The sequence below is a fragment of the Schistocerca gregaria genome, chromosome 4 (assembly GCF_023897955.1).
Source record: "Schistocerca gregaria isolate iqSchGreg1 chromosome 4, iqSchGreg1.2, whole genome shotgun sequence".
In the NCBI taxonomy this organism is placed as follows: domain Eukaryota; kingdom Metazoa; phylum Arthropoda; class Insecta; order Orthoptera; family Acrididae; genus Schistocerca; species Schistocerca gregaria.
Window position 1 is genome coordinate 765504981 of NC_064923.1, and position 23879 is coordinate 765528859.

The 23879-nt window shown below is 38.3% G+C and overlaps 1 protein-coding gene across 3 annotated transcripts in view; it reads left to right on the forward strand.

The window, feature by feature from the left end:
• LOC126365929 (fibroblast growth factor receptor 3-like) overlaps positions 1 to 23879 on the forward strand; it is a 380938-nt gene that overhangs the window by 348135 nt on the left and 8924 nt on the right. For 2 of the 3 annotated variants that reach the window (XM_050008694.1, XM_050008693.1), the window contains exons 16-23: positions 6569 to 6695; positions 13309 to 13447; positions 13555 to 13681; positions 14740 to 14983; positions 15344 to 15648; positions 16348 to 16541; positions 22567 to 22707; positions 22791 to 22896. In XM_050008694.1, the coding sequence (XP_049864651.1) occupies positions 6569 to 6695; positions 13309 to 13447; positions 13555 to 13681; positions 14740 to 14983; positions 15344 to 15648; positions 16348 to 16541; positions 22567 to 22707; positions 22791 to 22896 (1383 nt within the window). Of the gene's footprint in view, positions 1 to 6568; positions 6696 to 13308; positions 13448 to 13554; positions 13682 to 14739; positions 14984 to 15343; positions 15649 to 16347; positions 16542 to 22566; positions 22708 to 22790; positions 22966 to 23879 lie in introns of all 3 variants that reach the window. The other variant, XM_050008695.1, reaches the window with a different exon arrangement.

Consider the following 23879-nt stretch of genomic DNA (forward strand, 5'->3'; position numbering starts at 1 on the left):
CTTCTCATATAGCGAAGACTGGAATTTTACATTTACTTGTAATGTGACATTCAAAACATTTCATTTCTCATTTCTACACAATTGTTACACTCTCTCTACAATATATTCTTTGCTCCTGTAATCCCCTGGCCTCAACCTTTGCTAGTCCTGGCTCTCCCCCTTCCTTGCTCCCACTCCAGCACTACACATGCCTACTACCCCACCAATGTATGTACTAGTCTTTCCCCTGTCTCTGCTTCCCTCCCCCTCTCCTCCTGCCACACAGTACAGCCTCTCAACACTACACCTAGCAGCCCTATCTTGAAGACTTTGTCCAAAAGCTTAATTATTTTAGCAGTCTTTCTCATTGTGCCTTCTGTGACTCAGTGCCTCCTCTATGTTATGAGTAGAAATCTATCCTATCCACACTATTGTTCTTCTAATAATTTCCGGGTATGCAGCCGGATCCCGTCGACATTCTGCCACGATATTTCGGCCCAGAGACGTCCGGCCATCATCAGGTGAGTACACAACTACTGAAGAGCCCAGGTGCAGTCGCGGTATTTATAACGATTCTCGCGCACGTGTTGACGTGCGCGGCATAGCCGAGTTGTACGTGCTGCCCTCGGTGGTGAAAGTAAAAGATCATCTAGTCATTGAGTATCGAATGACGCTGTCTATTCCGCTGTGAATGTATAACTTTAATAACAGGATTCCAAGTTTTATCCAGTTGAAAGCCGTTGTCACGATTTATAAGATTATCGGCAAGACGTATTTCCACTGATTCCTTGATTACGGAATCCCAAAATCCGGAAACCGGAGCTAAAATTTTTGTTCCATTGTATTCCATTGAATGTCCCAATGAAATACAGTGCTCTGCTACTGCCGATTTTGACGGTTGCCGCAGACGGGTGTATCTTTCATGTTCCGTACACCGTTCATGGACAGTTCTTGTCGTCTGGCCAATATATGCAGAGCCACATTCACAGGGAATTTTGTAGACGCCTGCTTTCTTCAGTTGTAAATCGTCTTTAACGGATCCAACCAGGGCCCGGTTCTTTGCTGGTGGACGGAAGATAACCTTGATTTTATTCTTCTTCAGTAATCGGCCTATTTTCGACGACACATTCCCGGCGTATGGAAGAAACGCAGTTGATTTAAAGTCGTCATCAGCGTCCTCAGTGCGCTGCTTCTTGTTATGACAGTTGCGCATGGCCTTTCTTATATGGCGTGAAGTGTAGCCATTCTCTTTAAAAACCTTCTCCAAGTGTTCTAATTCTGCGTGGAGGTTTTCATCGTCCGATATTACATGCGCTCGATGTATTAAGGTACTGAGAACGCCGGCTGTTTGTGCTGGGTGGTGGCAGCTTGACGCCTGGAGATACAGATCTGTGTGAGTCGGTTTCCTGTACACAGAATGTCCTAATGACCCATCATTTTTACGGCATACTAGCACGTCTAGAAATGGTAAAGTGCCATCTTTCACCACCGAGGGCAGCACGTACAACTCGGCTATGCCGCGCACGTCAACACGTGCGCGAGAATCGTTATAAATACCGCGACTGCACCTGGGCTCTTCAGTAGTTGTGTACTCACCTGATGATGGCCGGACGTCTCTGGGCCGAAATATCGTGGCAGAATGTCGACGGGATCCGGCTGCATACCCGGAAATTATTAGAAGAACAAATACGCCGGGAAAATTTCAGAAGTCACATCAAATACCTTTACGGGGAGGAGATGGTTCAGGATATCCACGTACTGGATAAATTACGCGAGAAAAGAGCCAGGTTGCTGTGTTCACTAAATTTTTTACTGAAATGTAGAAACAATAACTTGATTCCAACTTTCGCCAGAGTTGTTCATTTTATTAATAGTGTGGCCGCCAACAATATAAAACGCAAGGCGAGTCTGGCTTTATTAAGAGAACGAATCCGTTATACGCGTCGTGAGTTAGACACTGTTGCCAGGAATTTATATTATTTACATCTGAAGATTGCAGCAAGATGTTCTTCCCTTAGCTGGGACTGGATTGACGGTGTATCTTGGGCCAAGGCAGACTGGGCTCACAGGAGCAGTACGAACAGGCAAAGTGCGAAGTTTAGCCAACTCGTAACACGAAAGCCGCAAGAAGCTATCTCTGGACGATCCGTGGTGAACCTTACGGAGAAATCGTTTGACGATGCGACGATGTCAGTGCTTGCGAAAGGTTTAAACTTCGCCCCTACTCCTGTTTCACTGCCTTTAACGGATTTCATCAGTTCCATTGAGGAAGCTATTAGACGTCTCCCTGCGGATAATGCAGACGAAATTCGACGTGAATCTTGCCGAACGTTGTTGAAATGTGCGCCACAACGGAGTAACATCTCGCCAGCTGAAAGAGCTGCTCTCCGCAGCCTCAGAGAAGATACTAGCACAGTCGTACTGCCTGCGGATAAGGGTAACGCCACAGTTCTTCTGACAAGGGAAGCCTACAACGAGAAGATATATTGTCAGCTAAATGATTCCACGTACCGCAGAATTGAAAAGGACCCAACAAGCCGAATATCAAGGAAAACTGCTACCCTTTTGAACGACTGTTCTCTACCTGAACAAATTATCAAGAGATTGAGACCACACAATGCAGTACCACCAAGACTCTACGGTCTTCCCAAGATACACAAGGATGGTGCCCCACTACGATTAATAGTGAGTAATATTGGTGCTGCCACCTATTCTACAGCAAAATATCTGGCCTCACTACTAAAGCCGTATGTGGGTAAGTGTTGCCACCATATACGTAATTCCGAGGATTTTGTCAGTCGCTTGAAGGAAGTTAAGCTTAGCAGTTCGGATTTATTAGTCAGCTTTGATGTGGTCTCACTATTTACCAAAGTGCCTTTAATGGAATCGTTACATCTTATTGGTAACTTATTCAGTGCAGAAATGACGGCCTTGTTTGAACATATACTCTCCTCAACGTACTTTCTATTCAATGACGAATTCTTTGAACAAACAGACGGCGTCGCCATGGGCAGCCCTTTGTCCCCTGTGGTAGCTAATCTCTTTATGGAGGACTTTGAGGAGAAAGCACTTGAGTCTGCTGTCTTAAAGCCTACGGTCTTCTGGCGGTACGTAGATGATACTTTTGTTGTATGGCCTCATGGCAGACAGGAACTGGAGAAATTCCTCCATCATTTAAACTCTTTACATGAGAACATCAAATTCACGATGGAGATTGAAAAAGATGGCACTTTACCATTTCTAGACGTGCTAGTATGCCGTAAAAATGATGGGTCATTAGGACATTCTGTGTACAGGAAACCGACTCACACAGATCTGTATCTCCAGGCGTCAAGCTGCCACCACCCAGCACAAACAGCCGGCGTTCTCAGTACCTTAATACATCGAGCGCATGTAATATCGGACGATGAAAACCTCCACGCAGAATTAGAACACTTGGAGAAGGTTTTTAAAGAGAATGGCTACACTTCACGCCATATAAGAAAGGCCATGCGCAACTGTCATAACAAGAAGCAGCGCACTGAGGACGCTGATGACGACTTTAAATCAACTGCGTTTCTTCCATACGCCGGGAATGTGTCGTCGAAAATAGGCCGATTACTGAAGAAGAATAAAATCAAGGTTATCTTCCGTCCACCAGCAAAGAACCGGGCCCTGGTTGGATCCGTTAAAGACGATTTACAACTGAAGAAAGCAGGCGTCTACAAAATTCCCTGTGAATGTGGCTCTGCATATATTGGCCAGACGACAAGAACTGTCCATGAACGGTGTACGGAACATGAAAGATACACCCGTCTGCGGCAACCGTCAAAATCGGCAGTAGCAGAGCACTGTATTTCATTGGGACATTCAATGGAATACAATGGAACAAAAATTTTAGCTCCGGTTTCCGGATTTTGGGATTCCGTAATCAAGGAATCAGTGGAAATACGTCTTGCCGATAATCTTATAAATCGTGACAACGGCTTTCAACTGGATAAAACTTGGAATCCTGTTATTAAAGTTATACATTCACAGCGGAATAGACAGCGTCATTCGATACTCAATGACTAGATGATCTTTTACTTTCACCACCGAGGGCAGCACGTACAACTCGGCTATGCCGCGCACGTCAACACGTGCGCGAGAATCGTTATAAATACCGCGACTGCACCTGGGCTCTTCAGTAGTTGTGTACTCACCTGATGATGGCCGGACGTCTCTGGGCCGAAATATCGTGGCAGAATGTCGACGGGATCCGGCTGCATACCCGGAAATTATTAGAAGAACAAATACGCCGGGAAAATTTCAGAAGTCACACTATTGTTATTTCATACTGAGCTTTTCATTTTTAATTATTACACCTCACATGTTTTTCTCAGTTATTTGTTATGTTTTACATGTGAGTGAATAACAAATTCAGTTTTGACAAACAGTATAAGTAGGTCTGTATATCCTGCCTTTGTAACAAATAGGTGAAGGTATTTGGGTAACTGGCCTTGGTGTTTTTCATTTATATATTTTGACTTTGCAACAGTAATTGGTACTTTATACTGATATCTTAATGTGAGTCTCTTAATTTTTAAAGTGTTATGGTGTAGGTGTTGTCTTCTGCTCAATGTTTAACAGACAGTGTAGTGGGTCAACTATAAAGCATTGATTTGTCAAAGAATGGTATTAACAGAATACTTCATGTGTGAAACACTGGTGAAGGTAGCATTATTAAGTTCCAACCATGTTTTACTAATTCCTGGAGTTCCATTGGCATTAAAATCTTTATACACCTAATGTCCCATATTATCACTGTTGTAAGGCATTTCCTTCATGTAACTTTATGGTTGATACTCAAGACACAATTACAGCAGCTGTAAGTCTGTATACCTGGCAAAGCAAACTGGCAGAATATGGGATGTAACTAGGACCACTTAATGAAATATATTTGGTGTTGATTTGGCTAGCATTGTAATTTTCAATTATTTTGGATTCATGTAAGTATAACTTTATAGTTGATTATATTTATAATAACAGCATGTTAAAAATGAGAATGATGATGCACTTGCCTAAATTATCTAACTGTGAGGTTTTTGCTTTGTTTTTATATTTGCAGTTTTAAGCATCAGTTACAGATTTTCTAGAAATTGTAGATGAGGCACTACGACACTTTTAACATTCTCATTTTTATTATACTTAAATACATATATACTTGGTCTGTAGTGTGGTGTTGTTAATGTAGTGCCAAACAATGTGGGAACTGCACATATAAGCATGACAGTAGCCACAAATTTTGTTAACTCATTAAGGTAACTATTTATATGATTAAATTTGGATCATAAAGGTAATAATTCACTTCATTCTCAAATGGAATTGCTCCACTAATTTTATTAGTTGGTGGTCTGATGAGAATTCAAAAATCTGAAGGGCAACAATTAAATCTTATCCATCATATTATAAAACCATGTAATGATAAAGAAATTCTGTAGATCATGCAGCCCATGAACAAACACATTCGGTACCAGATGTGTTGCATCTAAATTAATAAGATAAAGTTGAAGGACATTTGGTTATTCAATGGTTGTAAGGAAAGCTAATACATTATCAACAGAGATGCATAAGAGTGAATGGATACTGACCAAAGCCACTTTGGGAAAGGCTCTACCACTCAGTAATCAAATACAGGACTCATGCATAGCTTGAAATAGAGAGTTGTTAACACTACAAGAGCACTTGCAAGTAAGGTGCAGAACTGGGAAGAGTTGCTGAATTGATGCACTGAGTTGTGGTTATTGTTGCAGTCTTGAGTCTAAAGACTGGTTTCATGCAGCTCTTCATGCCAGTTTCTCCTATACAAATCTTTTCAACTCGCACAACATAACTGCTGCAGCCTACATCAGCTTGAACATGTTGGCAGCAGGCAAGCCATGGTGACATCTCCCTCCCCCAACCCCTGCCCAACCAAATTTACGGTAAGTAGCAATCTATCTTTTCCTACATTGTTGATCTATGACCTACTGGTCTTGATGGCAGCTCTTCTGAGTCTGGGAAGGATGATCTACTTCTTCAAAAGGCAGGAATCTATATACTTCCTTACCAGTATGGTAAATTTTGTACAGAACAAATTACATACACTGTACAAGTATGGTGCACTGGGCACCAGTGGTACACCTGCCTCTTACAGCGTAACAAATTTGCAGTGGCTGAACATTGTTTTATCACTTGCCTTTTCATAGGTTATGAAAAAGTTATGAAAGTGGCCATAGCAGCATCTTATTGAGATTCAGAGGTCAAAGAAGCTGAGGAAATACAACTGGCAGACAACCAGCTCAATCAAGACAAGAGTTTTCATCTTGACAGCTGATGCAAACCTCTTTTCAGCATTACTCACAAGTGTGATATAGAGTGTAAACTCATTGAGAAGTGAATGGAGCTGTGCAAGATGTGTCACTAACTGCTTTATGCAATATTCTTAACTGCTTACTTTTACTGAATAAATGTTTTATTTACTTTAGCTGCATTGCCTTAGACTATAATTCTGTAAGTCAATAGTGAGATCAGTCACATATTCTATTATACACTAAATGTCATTACATAATTAAGCAGTGACTGATTACAGCCAGAAGATGATCCTCAGACACTGGTTCTTCATAATGTCACATATGATGATGAAGGATGGTACACATGTATAGCAGCAAATAGCTTGGGAACCACTTATGCAAGTGCATACCTGAAAGTTGTGGATGGTGAGTCAGAAACTTCTCATTGTTCAATGGATACATTATAATTAAGGATTACTGGTCAGTACTTAGCTTCAGAGGGTGACATATTTAGTACTGCACATGGACATATATAAAAGTACTTTTAAACACCTTACTAGTGTCAGAGTATTAGTTGCTTCCTTGAATAGAAAAGAGGTGTAGGTTGGGGACCCACCTATTGTGAAGATGAGGTCAGACGATGATGAAGGGGGGAACATCAAAGAGATTACGCCGCCCCCCCCCCCCCCCCCCCCCACCCCCCCTCCAAGTCTCTGTATACAACAATCCACTTTCCTCCTGAAGAATGCAAATTATAATTTCAAAAGCTACTATAGTGTCATGTACATTCATATGTGTCTATCAGCAGTACTTATGTGTCTTCTGTGCCATATTTATGTGAACATGAAATTCTATTTTATTACATATATTTAACTAGAATATTTCTTACTGTAGTAAAAACAACCAAGATCTTCCAACAAATTTTCAGCTTTTGGCTTTTGTGTCTATTTGTATTGTTTTGATGTGGCTATCTGTTCAGTAGCTGCCACCCTAGTATGACTGCACCAGTACAACTACACAAATAAATTATCCAATTATAATAACTGCATTTACTGCAAAAGAAATGTAGAACTCTGTTATATCTGAAAGCAAATAACATTTCCTGGAATGGTCAGCTTCCAGTAACTGAGTACATAACCTGACTTTCTCTTTTAATTTTTTTAATTATTTTTTTAAGGGGAGGAGGGGAGGTGAGGGTCATTCATCTTCTGATTTGTTTGATGCGGCCCACCATGAATTCCTCTCTGTCCCTTCTACTTATCAGTGTTTTCCACATATTCCTTTCCTCTCCGATTCTGTACAGAACATCTTCATTCCTACCTTACCTCTCCACCTAATTTTCAACATTCACCTGTAGAACCACATCTCAAATGTTTTGGTTCTCTTCTGTTCCAATTGTCACACATTCCATGGTTCACTACCATATAATGCTGTGCTCCAGATATACATTCTCAGAAATTTCTTCCTCAAATCAAGGCCTATGTTTGATATTAATGGACTTCTCTTGGCCAGAAATGCACTTTTTGTCAGTGCTAGTCTGCTTTCGATGTCCTTGCTCTGTCCATCATTGGTTATTTTGCTGCTTAGGTAGCAGAATTCCTTAACTTCATCTACATCATTACCATCAATCCTGATGTTCAGTTTCTCACTGTTCTCATTTCTGCTGTCTGCAGCCCGTGGTCTAGTGGTTAGCATTGCTACCTCTGGATCATGGTGTCCCGGGTTTGATTCCCGGCCGGGTTAGGGATTTTCTCTGCCTGGGGTCTGGGTGTTAGTGTTGTCCTTATCATTCCATCATCATTTATGTAAGTGGCTAGATTGGACTATGTACAGATTGGGAATGTGTATGAGCACTTATGACCATGCATCTGAGTGCCTCATAAGCCAAACATCATCATCATCATCATCATCATCATCATCGTTTCTGCTACTTCTCATTACTTTTGTCTTGCTTTGATTCACTCTCATTCCATATTCTGTACTCAGACTGTTCATTCCATTCAGCATATCATGTAATTCTTCTTCACTTTCACTCGGGATAGCAATGTCCCAAGTGAATCGTATCATTGATATCCATTCACATTGAATTTTAATTAAATTCCTGAAACTATCTTTTTATTTCCATCATTGCTTCTTCAATGTACAGATTGAATAGCAGGGGGAAAAACTATACCCTTGTCTTGCACCCTTTTTAATGTGAGTACTTCATTCTTGGTCATCCACTCTTATTATTCCCCCTGGTTCTTGTACATATTGTATCTTAACATTTTGTACAATTTTACATCGTCAAACACTTCTTCCAGGTCGACAAATCCTATGAACGTGTCTTGATTTTTCTGTAGTCTTCCTTCCATCATCAACTGCAACATCAGAATTGCTTCTCTGGTGCCTTTACCTTTTCTAAAGACAAACTGATCATCATCTAGCACATCCTCAATTTTCTTTTCCATTCTTCTATAGCTACCAAGTTATATTCTGAGATGACTTGTGAGTGGTCTGTTGTACTAGCAGGGATACTGCTCCCTGATGGTTGCTGTATACAGTGTTCAATGGTTTTTTAGGACTCCAACCTGCTGTAAACTCAAAGTGAACTAAGCATAGGCTGCTCACAGAGGCCTGGTAGCACTGATTAAATTATCACGTGGATGGGTACACTCAACCTGCGTGACTGGCTACTGCTGGCTGGGATGACAATCTGCCTGCTCACTGGCTCTCCACATAACATGATGGCATGAGAAGAGTGATTAGAGTCTACGGAAGGTGTGGCAATGTAGTTCCATTGGCTGCAGTAAATTTCTACTGGCTGTGGTGCCATCTTGAAGTGGCCATCACATTATCTGCCATGCTGAATGGTCTTTGCACCTGATTATGCAACTGGTGTCACCACAACATACAAAGGGATGTCATCCAGCAGGTGCTGGAGGATAATGTCCCCATCCTTCACAGAAGGGAAAGCAAAAATCTTTGGTGTGGTCTGGAACAAAGACTGTTGTGACATCCATCTGGTGCCCAGTTGTCAGTTGATGTAGTAGGATGCTGCCTCTGGCAGGAAAGTTGTGGAATGTCCTCTTCTACCTGGCATGGAGATGGGCCAATGGCATCTGGAATTGAGAAGAGTTCTGAGATAGAGACAGATCAAAGGGATTAAAGCATGGGAACTGGTTGATGAAGTGTTGTTGTAGTACAAGAGGGGAGGAGAGAACATCGCAGCAGCAGAGCTCTCACCTGGACAGAACGTGCAGCCTGTTGAGCTTGTAAAACGCTCCCAGCAGTGATGTGGCCCTGAGAGAAGAGAACATGGAAGGACAGCAGAAGTGGAGAGAGTTGTCCATCTGAAGGACAACAGTAGAAGGCCGTTGTAGGGGGGAGGGGGCGTAGGGGTGGCAGAGGCAGGTGGGAGAAGCTGTAGGTGAGTTCGTCCGAGGTGCCTTGGTAGATACTATACAGTCAGCCACATTGATTGACGAAGGATCCCACAGCACAAAGTGAACACTGGAGTCAGACATAATGGGGTGAGGAATTGCATCCACTCAGTAGATTTGCCAAGGCACTTAGGTGATACGGGGCACCTGTGGGTTGTCCCATTGCATGGGTAGCATCCAGAATGACCACCCAGTTTGTATCCCAGAGGGGCCCAATGGAATGGAAGGGGATGAAGACATCAGCTTACATACATTGATGGAAAAAAAATTGCAACAGCAAGAAAGAGTTGTGTGACATAAACGAAAGATGGTGAAAGATGGCACGCATGTCTCTGTCACTGTATGTGCCTAGTTTATACGTTATATCTGTGTAACTCAATTCACTTGGTTGCTTATCTGGAAATAGCTGCTTTAAAAGTTAAAACACAGGAGCACCAGTAGTGACCCATAAAAATGCACTTTTTTTACATCTCCATAAGAAGCAAACTTTTGGTCCAAGCAGTCCAAGTAGCATGTCCATTGGTTCCACTGTGGGTCAAACAGGGGAAATGCAGAGGTTGGACAGTGAACATACCCTCCACACACACTAAGAATTCATAGCATGGAACGCACAAACAGTGCCCACAGCTGCAGGAGAAGTGGAAGCTGTGAACCACAGTACCAAGGAGATGCAATATCCTGCAGGATGGGCTCAAAACAAATTGCTCTACTGTTGTGACTTGGCTCTCTGTTCAGTAGCATGTTGATTTAATACCACTGCACCAGTGTAGTGTTGGAAACAACTACACAAATAAGCCATTCAATTACAGTAACGGAATTTACTGGAACATTCAAATGAAACATAGAACTCTGATATAACTGAACACAAATGAAACTTCCCGGATTGGATAACTTCCAGTAGCAAAGTCTGTAACCTGACACGCACTGCAATTCTGATAGTTCCTCTTCCTAGACTGTATCTACCGAGTTATATTATGAGACAACTCCTGGGATATTCAATGTACTGGCAGTGATACAGTTTCCTGACAACTGCTGTAGATAGTGCTCCTAGCTTTTTAGCGTGGACTCCAACCCACTGTGAACTTTCTGTGGACTGAGTGTAGGCTGCCTATAGAGACATGGTGCCATTGGTTAAATATTCATGGCAATTAGTACAATCAATCTGCATGATTGGCTGCTGGTGGCAGGGATGACAAGCTGCTTGCTCATTGGCTCTTTGCGTAACTTGATATCTGTCAGCTGGCGAGTGATGGATATCTATGGAAGGCATGGAAATGTAGTTTTGTATGTACTTAAAAACATGTTAGTAAGAAACCTACCAATCTAGATGTAATATTACAACTTACATCCACCACTATTTTGAACTTTAATGCAAATATGTCAATTTGACACGACCTCATATTTTGACGAGTCCTATATCATGAATGTGACAAAATGGGCAATAAATAAATAAAATAATAATTTGCTTCCTGAAGGTAATAACTGGCTGATTCCATAATTTTATAATTTTTGTAGAGTGATTTTCCTTCTTAGATTTTATAATTCTCTTATGTTAACTGTAAGTCCCTCCACAGGTTTTAGAAACGTTTGCTTCTGATAAGTGATACTGCAGTGGAAAATATAGATAGAATACCCACAACATCATAAAATACAAAAGTTTGTGTTACCTCTTCTCTCAGATGGGAGAAAGAGAATAATGATTAAAGTATGACAAATTGAATCAACCATCTCTTGATTTCCCTGTTGGAAAGTGAATTTGAACACTACTGTGGCTACTAGATATGTTCCTTTGGTGGTAATGTGCCATTTCCTTCTTATAATACAAGGATGATCCCACCTATTTCCAGCAAGAGAATCATCCAATAATTGGTATGGAATTTTAAGTCATTTTTATAGTGCATTATATTTTTTATCAATTTGGATTTTTTGTTCCTCAGTGTATCATCCTTGTGACTCAGTAATTAAAAATAGTGATCGTGGTGCAAAAAGTTTTTGCATTTGTGTATTCTGAACAATACAATCTGTTACAAGTTCTAGTGATAAAAAACATAAATATTAATAAAATATGTCTGCCACAGTTTTACCACCACTGAACTTGTTTCACCACTACTGACAATGTATTCAAAATATCAAAATAGTAGACAAATTAATCTAGTAGCAAAAGTGTTGTAATGAAAGGAGAAGAATTGTCATTTTTATGTCACATAGAAACTCACAAAAAGTAACTGCAAATAATGAAATCATTGCAGTATGAAAGAGATGAGCAAGCAACAAATTCAGTTATGATATTCAAAGTTCTGTGGAATCTAAATATACTATTCATCAACTGTTTATAGTTACTGCTCCCCTTTATACGGGGTGAAAAGTATTTAAACTGACAAACTCTGGCTGGTTGTAGGGGATATCAAAATAAATATTTTCCCCTGATGTCATGATTTCCTATGAGGAGTATTTAGATCGGTAGAGGAAGATTTCTCTGGCGGCAAATTAATTAAACCAACAAACACTTTTCCATTTTTTATGACCAAGAGATAACACATTAATACAACCCAATTTCTAGTACAGTAGATTTTCAGAAATGCCTCCATTCTGGGAACCATCAGTCCAGGGATCGTCATACATGACGACTGAAATGTGCCGGCGCCCCGTCATATTGGAACCATATGAGTTGTCTTGTAGGGAGCGGAACGTCTTCCAGCAATTCTGGCAAAGCCCTGGCAAGAAAATTGTAATAGTGCCTGCCATTTAATGGCCTAGGTAGTAGATACGGTCCAATTAAACAGTCCCCAACAACACCGACCCACACATTAACGAAGAATCGCACTTGATGAGCACTAGTAACTCTGGCATCTGGGTTATCCTCACTCCAAACATGTGAATTGTGCATGTTGAAGACTCCATCACGCCCAGACATTGCTTCGTCAGTAAACAACACAGAGGATGGAAATGTAGGATGCATTTCACACTGTTCTAGGTACCACTGCGAAAACTGTGCTCTGGGTGGATAATCAACTGGCTCCAGGTTATGAACACGTTGTAAGTGAAATGGATGTAAGAATTGCTCTCGAAGGACTGTTCTTACATTCATCAGATTCGTCCCCATGTTACGTGCAACTGCACAAGTGCTGATAGAAGTGCTACAAGACAGCTTCCTCAAATTGCAGCATTTTTACCGTGCAACGGCGTCCTTGTCCAGGTAATCTGCTAAATGGCGCAGTCTCATGCAGACGGTTGGTACTCAGCAGCAAAGGTCCTATGATGCGGGATATGGCAATTAGGATATTGTTGTTGATAAGTCTGTTGTGCAGCTCATCCGTTGTGCTGCGCTACGTAGTACGAAATATGGCCTCCACCGATTTAAATAATTCTCAAAGGAAAAAATGACATTAGGGAAAAATATTTGTTTTTATGTGCCTTACGACCTCCCAGAGTTTGTCGGTTTAAATACTTTTCACCCTGTATAGTGCATCAAGATTTTACTGTATGTGTTATATTCAGTATTTCCAGCATACTGAATATATGTAAAACAAAGTTAAATGATTGCAAAATGTTAATTATATTTATAGGAAAAATACAAATCCAAAAATATTAAGTTTTTTGATATACATGTTTTCCAGCTCTGGAAGTCAATGACCCAACCATCACCATCACTCAGCGTCCACATCCAATGTTAGTCAACACGCTTGTCGGTGTTTTATGTGCTATATTTTTTGTTGGAATGTTTTCAATGGTATGCATCTTCAAGAAGCTTAACAGGTAAGATCTATCATGACACAAGTTCATATGGCATTTTCAATAAGATTTTATACACTTTAAATGATGAACTGAACATGAAGTCTCAAATTCCTCTGTTTCTTTTTCAGGGAGAAGAAACAAAAACTGCAAGCTATTGAAATTGCTGCAAGAGCTGCTGTGGTAACACAGTGGACTAAGAAAGTTATAGTTGAAAAACAGCAGTTATCAAATGCACAGAACACACAGGAACCCCTGGTAAATTGCTCACATTTTCAAATGAAACCATGTAGCATTATGTTTAAGCTATATCTTCCCTTCCTACAAACTAAGGTTGGGACTGAACTGTTGTATATATGTGGAGAGAATTCAAGAAAAAATACTTGAATTGTATTCATATATGATATTTACCTTTTTGAACTAAAAACTAAACCCTGCAAGAAAGAATTTTTATTTTTGTTTTAATGCATCAGGCATTTTGAAGTAAGCATATGAAACTCATTTTTTAAATATTATTGCATTAAAAAAACATATTTTGCTTTCTCACACAATCAAGTACAAGCAAGTGAATGTTTTTATCGTTTTAGACAGAACTTCTAAATTTTTAATTTCCATCTCTTCTGTTTTTCTCTTTGAATACAAACATAAACGCTTTCTTCACCTCTGAGAATCTTTATGTATAACTTGATTTTGATTTACTGTGCACTATGACTCATCTACTAATTGGAATCTGACTATATAGAATAATTTGTCCCAGTATTGTAAGAACTGTGATACCTTTTCTTCACTACCTCTCCAATCCATCATGTTAACAACTGCATAAACATTACAGTAGATGATTCCTCTAAAACTTGATACAAAACATCATTGTTAAAAGTTTCATTTTAAAGTTGATTCCTACTTAGTATTTGATATTCTTTTTAGTTAGTGGAACATCAAAATCAAAATCATATCCTCATATATTGTAAGTTATTATTTGCATTTGGAACAACACAGACATCAAGGTCATCACTGGAACTATATTTAGTGATTTCCTAAGTTAATAATTTTCCTTTAGTTGTAATAGAATTTCTCTCATTACATCATTGTTTTCATATTACACTTTTAATGCCATCTAGATTTCATGGTACAATGCACTGTGGAAGTTAATGAAAATTGACTCATTCCTGCTCTCCTACATACCTGACAACTTATGGTACCCAAAAAAATTGTGATTATGATGACATGCCTTATGTGGTTATCATAAAATCTTACTTTAGTTTTTGACTAGAAGTGCAAATTCAGTTCCATTGTATTGTTACAATTTTCTTCTGCAGCTAATGCCAATTGTGAAAATAGAGAAGCAAAAATCACATGGTCAGACAAACACATCCTCTGGTTCTGACTTAATGATATCTGAGTACGAACTTCCTTTGGATTCAGAGTGGGAATTTCCAAGGGAACTACTTACTCTTGGTAAATCATTGGGTGAAGGTGCTTTTGGAAAAGTAGTCAAAGCTGAGGCACAAGGAATTGTAAAACATGGAGTCAGTACTATTGTAGCAGTTAAAATGTTAAAAGGTATAATATAAAACACTTTATTTTATATTTGTTATGTTAAATGAATTAATGAATAAGTTAATTCAATTGGTATGTGCTACAGTGTCTATATTTGAAAGGCAAATGAGTACAGAATAAGATCATAAAATGAAATATATTGAAATGCAAAATGTCATGGTTAGTTTGTCATAGATGAATTTCAATAGGTAACAGTGATGTGAAACACTTATTTACTATGTCAGCAGATCTCAAAATTAAGGTTTGAGACAGAAGATTCAGTTCCATATATTTAATGAAAGTGCTTTTGTTGGTGCTTGGGCCTATTTAGTATACCATGACATGGAGCAGTGCCAGACTCATTAAGTTTGATTAATTTTTCAGAGGGGCACACTGATGCTGAGATGATGGATTTAGTGTCAGAAATGGAAATGATGAAGATGATTGGCAAGCATATTAACATCATTAACTTGTTAGGTTGTTGCACTCAAGATGGTCCATTATATGTAGTTGTGGAATATGCCCCACATGGCAATCTTCGAGATTTCTTACGACAACGAAGACCATCCTCTGGATATGAACCAGCTATTGGTACTGACCTCAAAGAGAAAAACACACTGACTCAAAAAGATCTTGTTTCATTTGCTTACCAAGTTGCAAGAGGAATGGAGTATCTAGCATCAAGAAGGGTGAGCTGCAAAATTTGTTTTCCTGATGAGCATTACTTAAAAAGGAAACTGTTAAAGTTTATTTACAATAAAACATGTGTATAATTAAATTTGTCAATGGGTGGAAATACTTCTTTTGTGGGGCTCACATTTATATGTTTATTTGTAAGTAAAACTTAAGATAACTCTTTTCATGATTCCCATAGGATTCAAGTATTCTCACACAAGAGTTGAAAACACAAAATGTGTAAGATGATTTTTAAATCTTTTAATGAGCATCAAATGTTACCAAATATTAAATGATCTGCAGTTTATGCTATGAAACAGCAGCAAAGCATAAACATTTCACTTACTTGCCTGCAAGGGTTTCTTCCCCATTTGCACTAAGCTTTAGATACAGATAAAACATGAGAAGTCTATAATCTCAGATTTTCCTATCAAATAATTTGATCTCAGTACATGTCTTCCTCATCAAAAGGATTTTTGGTCTGAGCTTTCTGAAATTAATAATGAAACAAGTTACTGAAGTGACAATTTTTACTGGGAACTGTTCATTGTCAATTCTGAAACTTGGAACCAGATTTTTGAGATAATATAAAGTATCTCCATTTTTAAATAGTTTTTAGATACAACATATTATGAATGCAAAATAAGTACTTTGTGAAGTGATTGACTTACAACAACTCTAAAATACATACCAAAACAAAAATCTTTTTTCAGTGCATCCATAGGGATCTAGCAGCAAGAAATGTACTTGTAAGTGATGAATATATTCTCAAAATTGCTGATTTTGGTCTGGCAAGAGATATACACTGTCATGACTACTACCGTAAAACTACTGATGGAAGGTTACCTGTGAAATGGATGGCACCTGAGGCCTTATTCCATAGGGTATACACAACTCAGTCTGATGTGTGAGTATTATGTCATGTTTTTTTTCTGTATTAAAATGATTCATATGGCTTCCAAGTGAAGTAGTTTAAGAAAGAGCAAAGCATCAACTCTGTATCGTTTTATGCCTTGTAATTCACTGTTTTTAATGCACAGCTTAGCTGTCATTGATTATTCAAAGACATGTCTCCTTTTTAAATACAGATATAAATCTACATTGTTACAGAATGGATATGATTAATTATGAAGTTCATGTGTGATCAAATTTACTTATAATATGGCTAAAATGAACAGGAACGCAAGGTTAGAACTGAGATGGAGGGAGACATGAGAGATAGAGAGATAGGAAAATAAAATGCAGTTGAATATAAATATATCTGTCATAATATTTAAATAATACAGTAAAATTACAAAGATGCACTGATTAATCACAATTATTTATGAGAAAATAAACCAGAAAATCAATTTTATTAGTAAACTGGCATATAGTTTAAACTGTCTGATAATAAACACAACTGTCTCTTGTGCTATACATTGAAAATGTCTAATCAGTTACTAGTTTTCCACATTAAACCACTTCAAAACAAATCAACCAAATATTTCATTAACAGTACAAGATAAAGATAGATTCCTACTCACTGTTAAGATGACACATTGAGTCACATACAGGCACAATGGAAGGACACTTACCCATTAGTTTTCAGAAAAGAAGCATTTGTCAGAAAAGATAACACACACACACATTCATTCTCATCAGCAAGTACACTTCATGTCCTCATGACTGCCATCTCTGGCAGCTCAGACTGGAAGCCAGAGATGGTGGTCATGTGTACATGAAGATGATGTCACTTACCCAATGAAAGTGCTGGCATGATGATAGACACACAAACATACTCACAAAATTCAAGCTTTCACAACCAACGGTTGCCTCATCAGGAAAGGGAAAGATGAAAGGATGTGGGTTTTAAGGGAGAGGGTAAGGAGTCATTCCAATCCCGGGAGTAGAAAGACTTACCTTAGGGGGAAAAAAGAACAGGTATACACTAGCGCGCGCGCGCGCGCGCGCGCGCGCGCACACACACACACACACACACACACACACACACACACACACACACACAGGCGGATGGATATGTGTGTGTGCAGTTCATAATCCATAATTTACAGCCAGGATCCACATCTTCCTCTAGAAATCTCTAACAGCATAAAATACAGTTTTGAAATTTATGTCTTATATTTAAATAATTAATCTGAAAATTTCCAATGTCCCTGGGTCTCTTCCACGTACACAGTCTTCTTTTATGATTCTTAAGCCAAATGTTAGTGATGATAAAATTATGCTATGTGCAAAATTCTACAGTCCAAAGACTGACTTGATACAACTCTCTGTACTACTCTATCCTGTGCAAGCCTCTTCATTTATGAATAACTACTGCAACAAATGTCCTTCTGAATCTGGCTGTATTTGTCTCTTGGTCTCCCTCTATAATTTTTACCCCCACACTTTCTGTCCAATACTAAATTGGTGATCCCTTGATGTCTCAGTATGTGTCCTAACAACTGACTCCATTTTCTAGTCAGGTTGTGCCACAAATTTCTTCTCTCCCAGTTGTATTCTGTACCTCTTCATTAGCTATGTGATCTACTCAACTAATCTTCAGCATTCTTCTGTAAATCTTCAGCATTCTTCTGTTGCACCACATTTTAAGAGCTTCTATTCTCTTCTTCTCTAAACTATTTACCATCCATGTTTCCATACATGGCTACACTCCATACAGATACTTTCAGAAAAGATTTCCTAACACTTACATCTACATTTCATATTAACAAATATCTTTTCTTCAGAAATGCTTTCCTTGCCATTTCCAGTCTACATTTTATATCCTCTCTACATTGGCCATCATTTATTATGCTGCCAAAAAAGCAAAACTCACCTAGTTCTTTAAGTGTCATTTCATAATCAGATTCCCTCAGCATTATCTGATTTAACTTGACTAAATTCCATTACCCTTGTTCTGCTTTTGTTGATGTTCATCTTATATCCTCTTTTCAAGACACTGTCCATTCCGTTCAACTGCTCTTCCAAGTCCTTTGCTGTCTCTGACAGAATAAAAGTGTAATCAGCAAATCTCAAAGTTTTTATTTCTTCTCTCTGAACTTTAATTTCTATTCCAAATCATTCTTTTGTTTCCTTTACTATTTGCTCAATGTGCACATTGAATAACATTGGCAATATGCTACAGTCCTGTCTCACTCCCTTCTCAACTACTGCTTCCATTTCATACCCCTCAACTCTTATAATTGCCTTCTGGTTACTGTACAAGTTGTGACTAGCCTTTTGCTCCCTGTATTTTGCCCCTGTTACCTTCAAAATTTTAAAGAGGATATTCCAGTAAACACTGTCAAATGCTTTCTCTAAGTCTACAAATGCTATAAATGCATGTTTGATTTTCCTTAACCTTTCTTCTAAGATAAGTTGTGAGATCTGTATTGCCTCGTGACTTTCTATGTTTCTCCAGAATCCAAATTGATCTTCCTTGAGGTCAGTTTCTACCAGTTTTTCCCCTTCATGTTAGTATTTTGCAGCCATGACTTATTAAACTGATTCTTTGGGAATATTCACACTTGTAGGCATCTGCTTTCATTGGAATTTGAATTATTAGATTCTCCTTGAAGTCTGAGGGTATTTCACCTGTTTCACACATCTTGCACACTATATGGTAGTGTTTTGTCGCAGCTGGCTCTCCCAAGTCTGTCACTAGTTCCTTTGGGATGTCATCTACTCCTGCAGCCTTGTTTTGACTTACATCTTTCAGTGCTGATTCACATTCCTCCCATCTCATCTTCATGTAAGTCCCTTTTACCATGCACCGTATGGTGGCTTGCAGAGTATCTATGTAGATGTAATTCCTCTTCCATTTCTATACTATTGTCTTCAAGTTCAACTCCCTTGTGTAGATCCTCTACATACTCCTTTCATCTTTCAGCTTCCCTTCTTTGCTTAGGATTACTTTTCCATCTGAGCTCTTCATATTCATACATGTGTTTCTCTTTCTACAAAGCCCTCTTTATAATTTTCCTGGAGCCAGTATCTATCTTTCCCATAGTGAAATACACTTCTAAATCCTTACATTGCCCACTAACCATTCCTGCTTAGCCAGTCTGTCAATCCCATTTTTTAGATGTTTGCTTGATTCATTTGCTGCATTTTTATATTTTCTCCCTTCAACAGTTAAATTCAATACTTCCAGTCTTATTCAAGGATTTCTAGTAGACCTTTTCTTTTTATCTATTTGATCCTTGCTGCCTTCACTATTTCATTTCTAAGCTACCCATTCATCTTCTACCATATTTCTTTCCCCTGTTCTAATTAATCTTTGCCTATTGCTCCCTCTGAATATCTCAACAACCTCTGCTTCTTTCAGCCTCCTTAAGACCTGTCTCCTTAATTTCCCACATTTTCATAATTTCTTTAGTTGTAATCTACAGTTCATAACCAATAAATTGTGGTTAGGTTCCACATCTACCTCTGGAAACAGTTTAAAATCTGGTTCTGAAACCTCATTCTCATCATTATATAATCAATTTGAAACATTACAGTGTCTCCAGGTCTCTTCCATACACACAACATTCTTTCATGATTCTTAAACCAAGCGTTCATTATGATTAAATTGTGCTCTATGAAAAATTCTACCAGGCAGCTTCCTCTTTCATTAATTTCCCCCATCTATATTCCACTAATACCTTTCTTTCTCTTCCTTTTCCTACCATCAAATGCCATCCCCCATCATAATTAAATTTTTGTCTCCCTTAACTATTTGAATAATTTCTTTTGTCTCATCTACATTTCCTCAATCTCTTCATCATCTGCAGAGTTAGTTATTTAATAACTTGGTGGATGTTGGCTTTGTGTCTGTCTTGGTCACAATAATGCATTCACTGTGCTGTCCATAGTAGCTTACCCACATTCCTATTTTCTTGTCTTATTCATTACTAAACCTACTCCTGAATTACCACTATTTTGTTTTGTATTTATAGCCCTCTCTTCACCTGATCAGGAGACCCGTTCCTCCTGCCACTGAACTTCACTACTTCCCACTGCATCCCACTTAACCTTTCCATTTCCAATTTTCAATTTTCTAACCTACCTGCATGATTAAAAGATGAAACAGTCCACACTCCAGTCCATAGAATGCCAATTTTGTTTCTCCTGATGATGACATGCTCCTGAGTAGCCTTGCCTGGAGATCTGAATGGGAGACTATTATAGCTCTGGAATATTTTATCCAAGAAAATGTCTACATCATTTAACTATTCTGTAGAAATGTATAAATTCTTTCAATCTCTTCATCAACTGTGGAAACAGATGGTATATAAAACTGTACTAGTGTGGTGGGTGTTGGTTTCATGGCTATCTTGGCTGTCATAATGTCTTTGCCATGCTGTTCTTACCTGCAGTCTTATTATTTTTATTCACTATTATGTCTAAACCTGTGTTACCACTATTTTATTTTGTGCTGCTAACCCTGTACTGACCAAACCAGAGGTGTGTCCCTTCTGCCACCAAGCTTCACTAATTCCCATTAGAACTGTTGATATTTTTAAAAATATGGGAATCTGATACAATTGATATTTGAAAATATATCATTATCAGCTCTCAATATATCGAAAAAAAGTATCAGTATACTGTTGGAAAAAATAGTGACTTACCTGCCTATAAAAATATTGGCTGCATTTTGTAAATATACTGCTAGTTTTAGAGCTCTATATTTAAATATTGATTTGTCGTTAGATATTTCATAAACCAACAAGCTAGCTGCCTGCTGATCCCCCTTAGAGCAAGAGCTGAAAGGAAAATGATGCCTGTTCATGCTTGGCAATAACCATTTTGCTAACAATGGTAAATTATGTAAGTGGGACAATAAAATGTGTCTGATGGGTCCATTGTTTTGTTTCACCACATAATGGATTTGTCCAGAACACTTCACTTCATGTTGACTTCCCTGTTTTTTCATTTCTGCAGATGCCAGAGACTTGGCAGTTGTAGTATCAATATTGCGTGGTGAAGCTAAACATTGCAGTTTCTGGAACTTCCTGGCAGATCAAAACTGTGTGTCATACCAAGACTTGAACTCGGGACCTTTGCCTGTGAGGATGGATCATGAGTTGTACATGGGTAGCTTAGTTGTTAGAGCATTTGCCCGCCAAGGCAAAGTCCCACGTTCAAGTCTCAGTCTGGCACACAGTTTTAATCTGCCAGGAAGTTTCAAATCAGCACACACTCCACCACAGAGTGAAAAGTTCATTCTGTTGTAGTTTCTGTTGGTAGTGCCACACATCTCCACCCACTGCCATTTAGATTTTTGTTCATCATTTTCAGCAACTGTTTTTCAAGAATGTTGATGTGAAGAAATAGCATACTAGTTGTGTTAAAAATTGTTTTTTAGTCCAACTGGTGTGCTGTTTCTTCACATTGGAAATCTTGTCATTCCATACACCCCCCATGCCCCTTTGCAATCGGAATTGTTCTTTTGTCCACATATACTTCCTTCACACAGTCAAAGAGAAATACTTGATGTGATGAAAGCTCAAAAAGTAGTAAGTCTCCTTCACACAATGAAAGTAAAGTTATGTACCACTACAATTTCAAAAGAACAACTGCAAAAATTTTCTAACAATTGTGAAAAAATTTAATATAAAATAAAAATATCAGCATTCAATATTCCTGTTTTGATGTTGATATATTGGGAGAAAAACTATTGCTGACATATATTGATATATTTCTGAAAAGTACCAAAATATTAATATTTTATCAACAGCCCTAATTCCCATTGCATCTAAATTCATCCTATCCACTTCCTTTTTAAAATCTGAAACCTACCTATGCTATTAAGGACAAGTAAACATTTCTTAAACATTTAAACAAATTCCTAACATCAAACAGAGATGCACAATGTAATAATAATAAGTATTGTTGTTATTAATGTGATTATTAAAATTTTTACAAAGAAGTATGATTAAAATATAAATTCTGTTATTTTACCTAAGGTGGTCATATGGTATACTGTTATGGGAGATAATGACTCTTGGGGGAACTCCATATCCTTCAGTTCCCAGTGTTGAGAAACTTTTTCAACTATTGAGAAGTGGCCACAGAATGGAGAAGCCACCATGCTGTTCCCTGGAAATGTAAGGATTGCCTTTTAAGTATTTGAAAATTGTATTTTCTCCTTCTACAGAAGGCCATATGACTTAATTGTTTCTCATTACAGATACATGCTAATGAGGGATTGCTGGAACTATCAGCCAAATGAAAGACCCATGTTCAGTGAACTGGTTGAAGATTTGGACAGAATACTCACAATTACAGCAAATGAGGTAGTGTATTGTAATAACGGAAATTTTGAAACTACTGAGCAACAATGAGGTGGATGGTGCATGCTCAAGGTCTGTTGTATTTAATATATATGTATGAAACCCTGTAGTTACACTGCGTGCAACGTTTTTGGCCATGACTAGGTGTTCTGGCATGATTTTACAAGAGTTTAATGCAGTCCAAAGTTTGTACAAGAAATTCTGTTTGTGTAAGAAACTGACCAAACAAATGGGTAGGCTTCTAAGAAATGCTTTCTCTGCTGTTCATAGATAATGAGAGTGAGTTGTTGTTGAATTTTGTTAAATTCATGAGTGAAATTCAGAAGCTTCTTCTAACACAGTGCTTGTGCAACAAGTTTTCAAAGAAGACTGGTGCTTGACTGTATGCATGCCATGAGGAATAAATAGTTTTTGGTCTCGGACATGCAATTACTTTACGTGTGACCCTTTATGCTGCTCATTTGTTTTTAAGGACCAGCTATGACAAAGCATAAAAAGACCATATTATTTCACATTCAGTAGGATATCATCAATAACAGTGACTGTAGTTTGCAATGTGTTTTTGTTCCCAATGAAGTTGAGAGACAGTAGTGCAGTGTAGAGCTGTTTGCCCTTGATGGAGTGATACTTGTGATAATGAAGTAAAAAATAACACTACTGAGTGAGAGCAGCATACATAATGTCTTGATGTGAAGGAAATGCAAACTAAATGACAAATTAAGATTGTAATAGGATATTAGATGACTAAATAAGATGATCTAGGCAACAGTAACCATCCCATTCAGGCAACAGTAATCATCTCATCTACGCAACAAGAACCATCCCAAGAACATGGAAATGTAATTTTTATCTGGAATCCCAATAACTAACTGAGTTACCAAAGCTGGAACTGAGAATTACTGATTAAATAAAACACAATTGAAAGAACGAACTAGAAGAACAAAGAATAACCAAGTGATATTAAAAATAGATAACAGTTGATTATA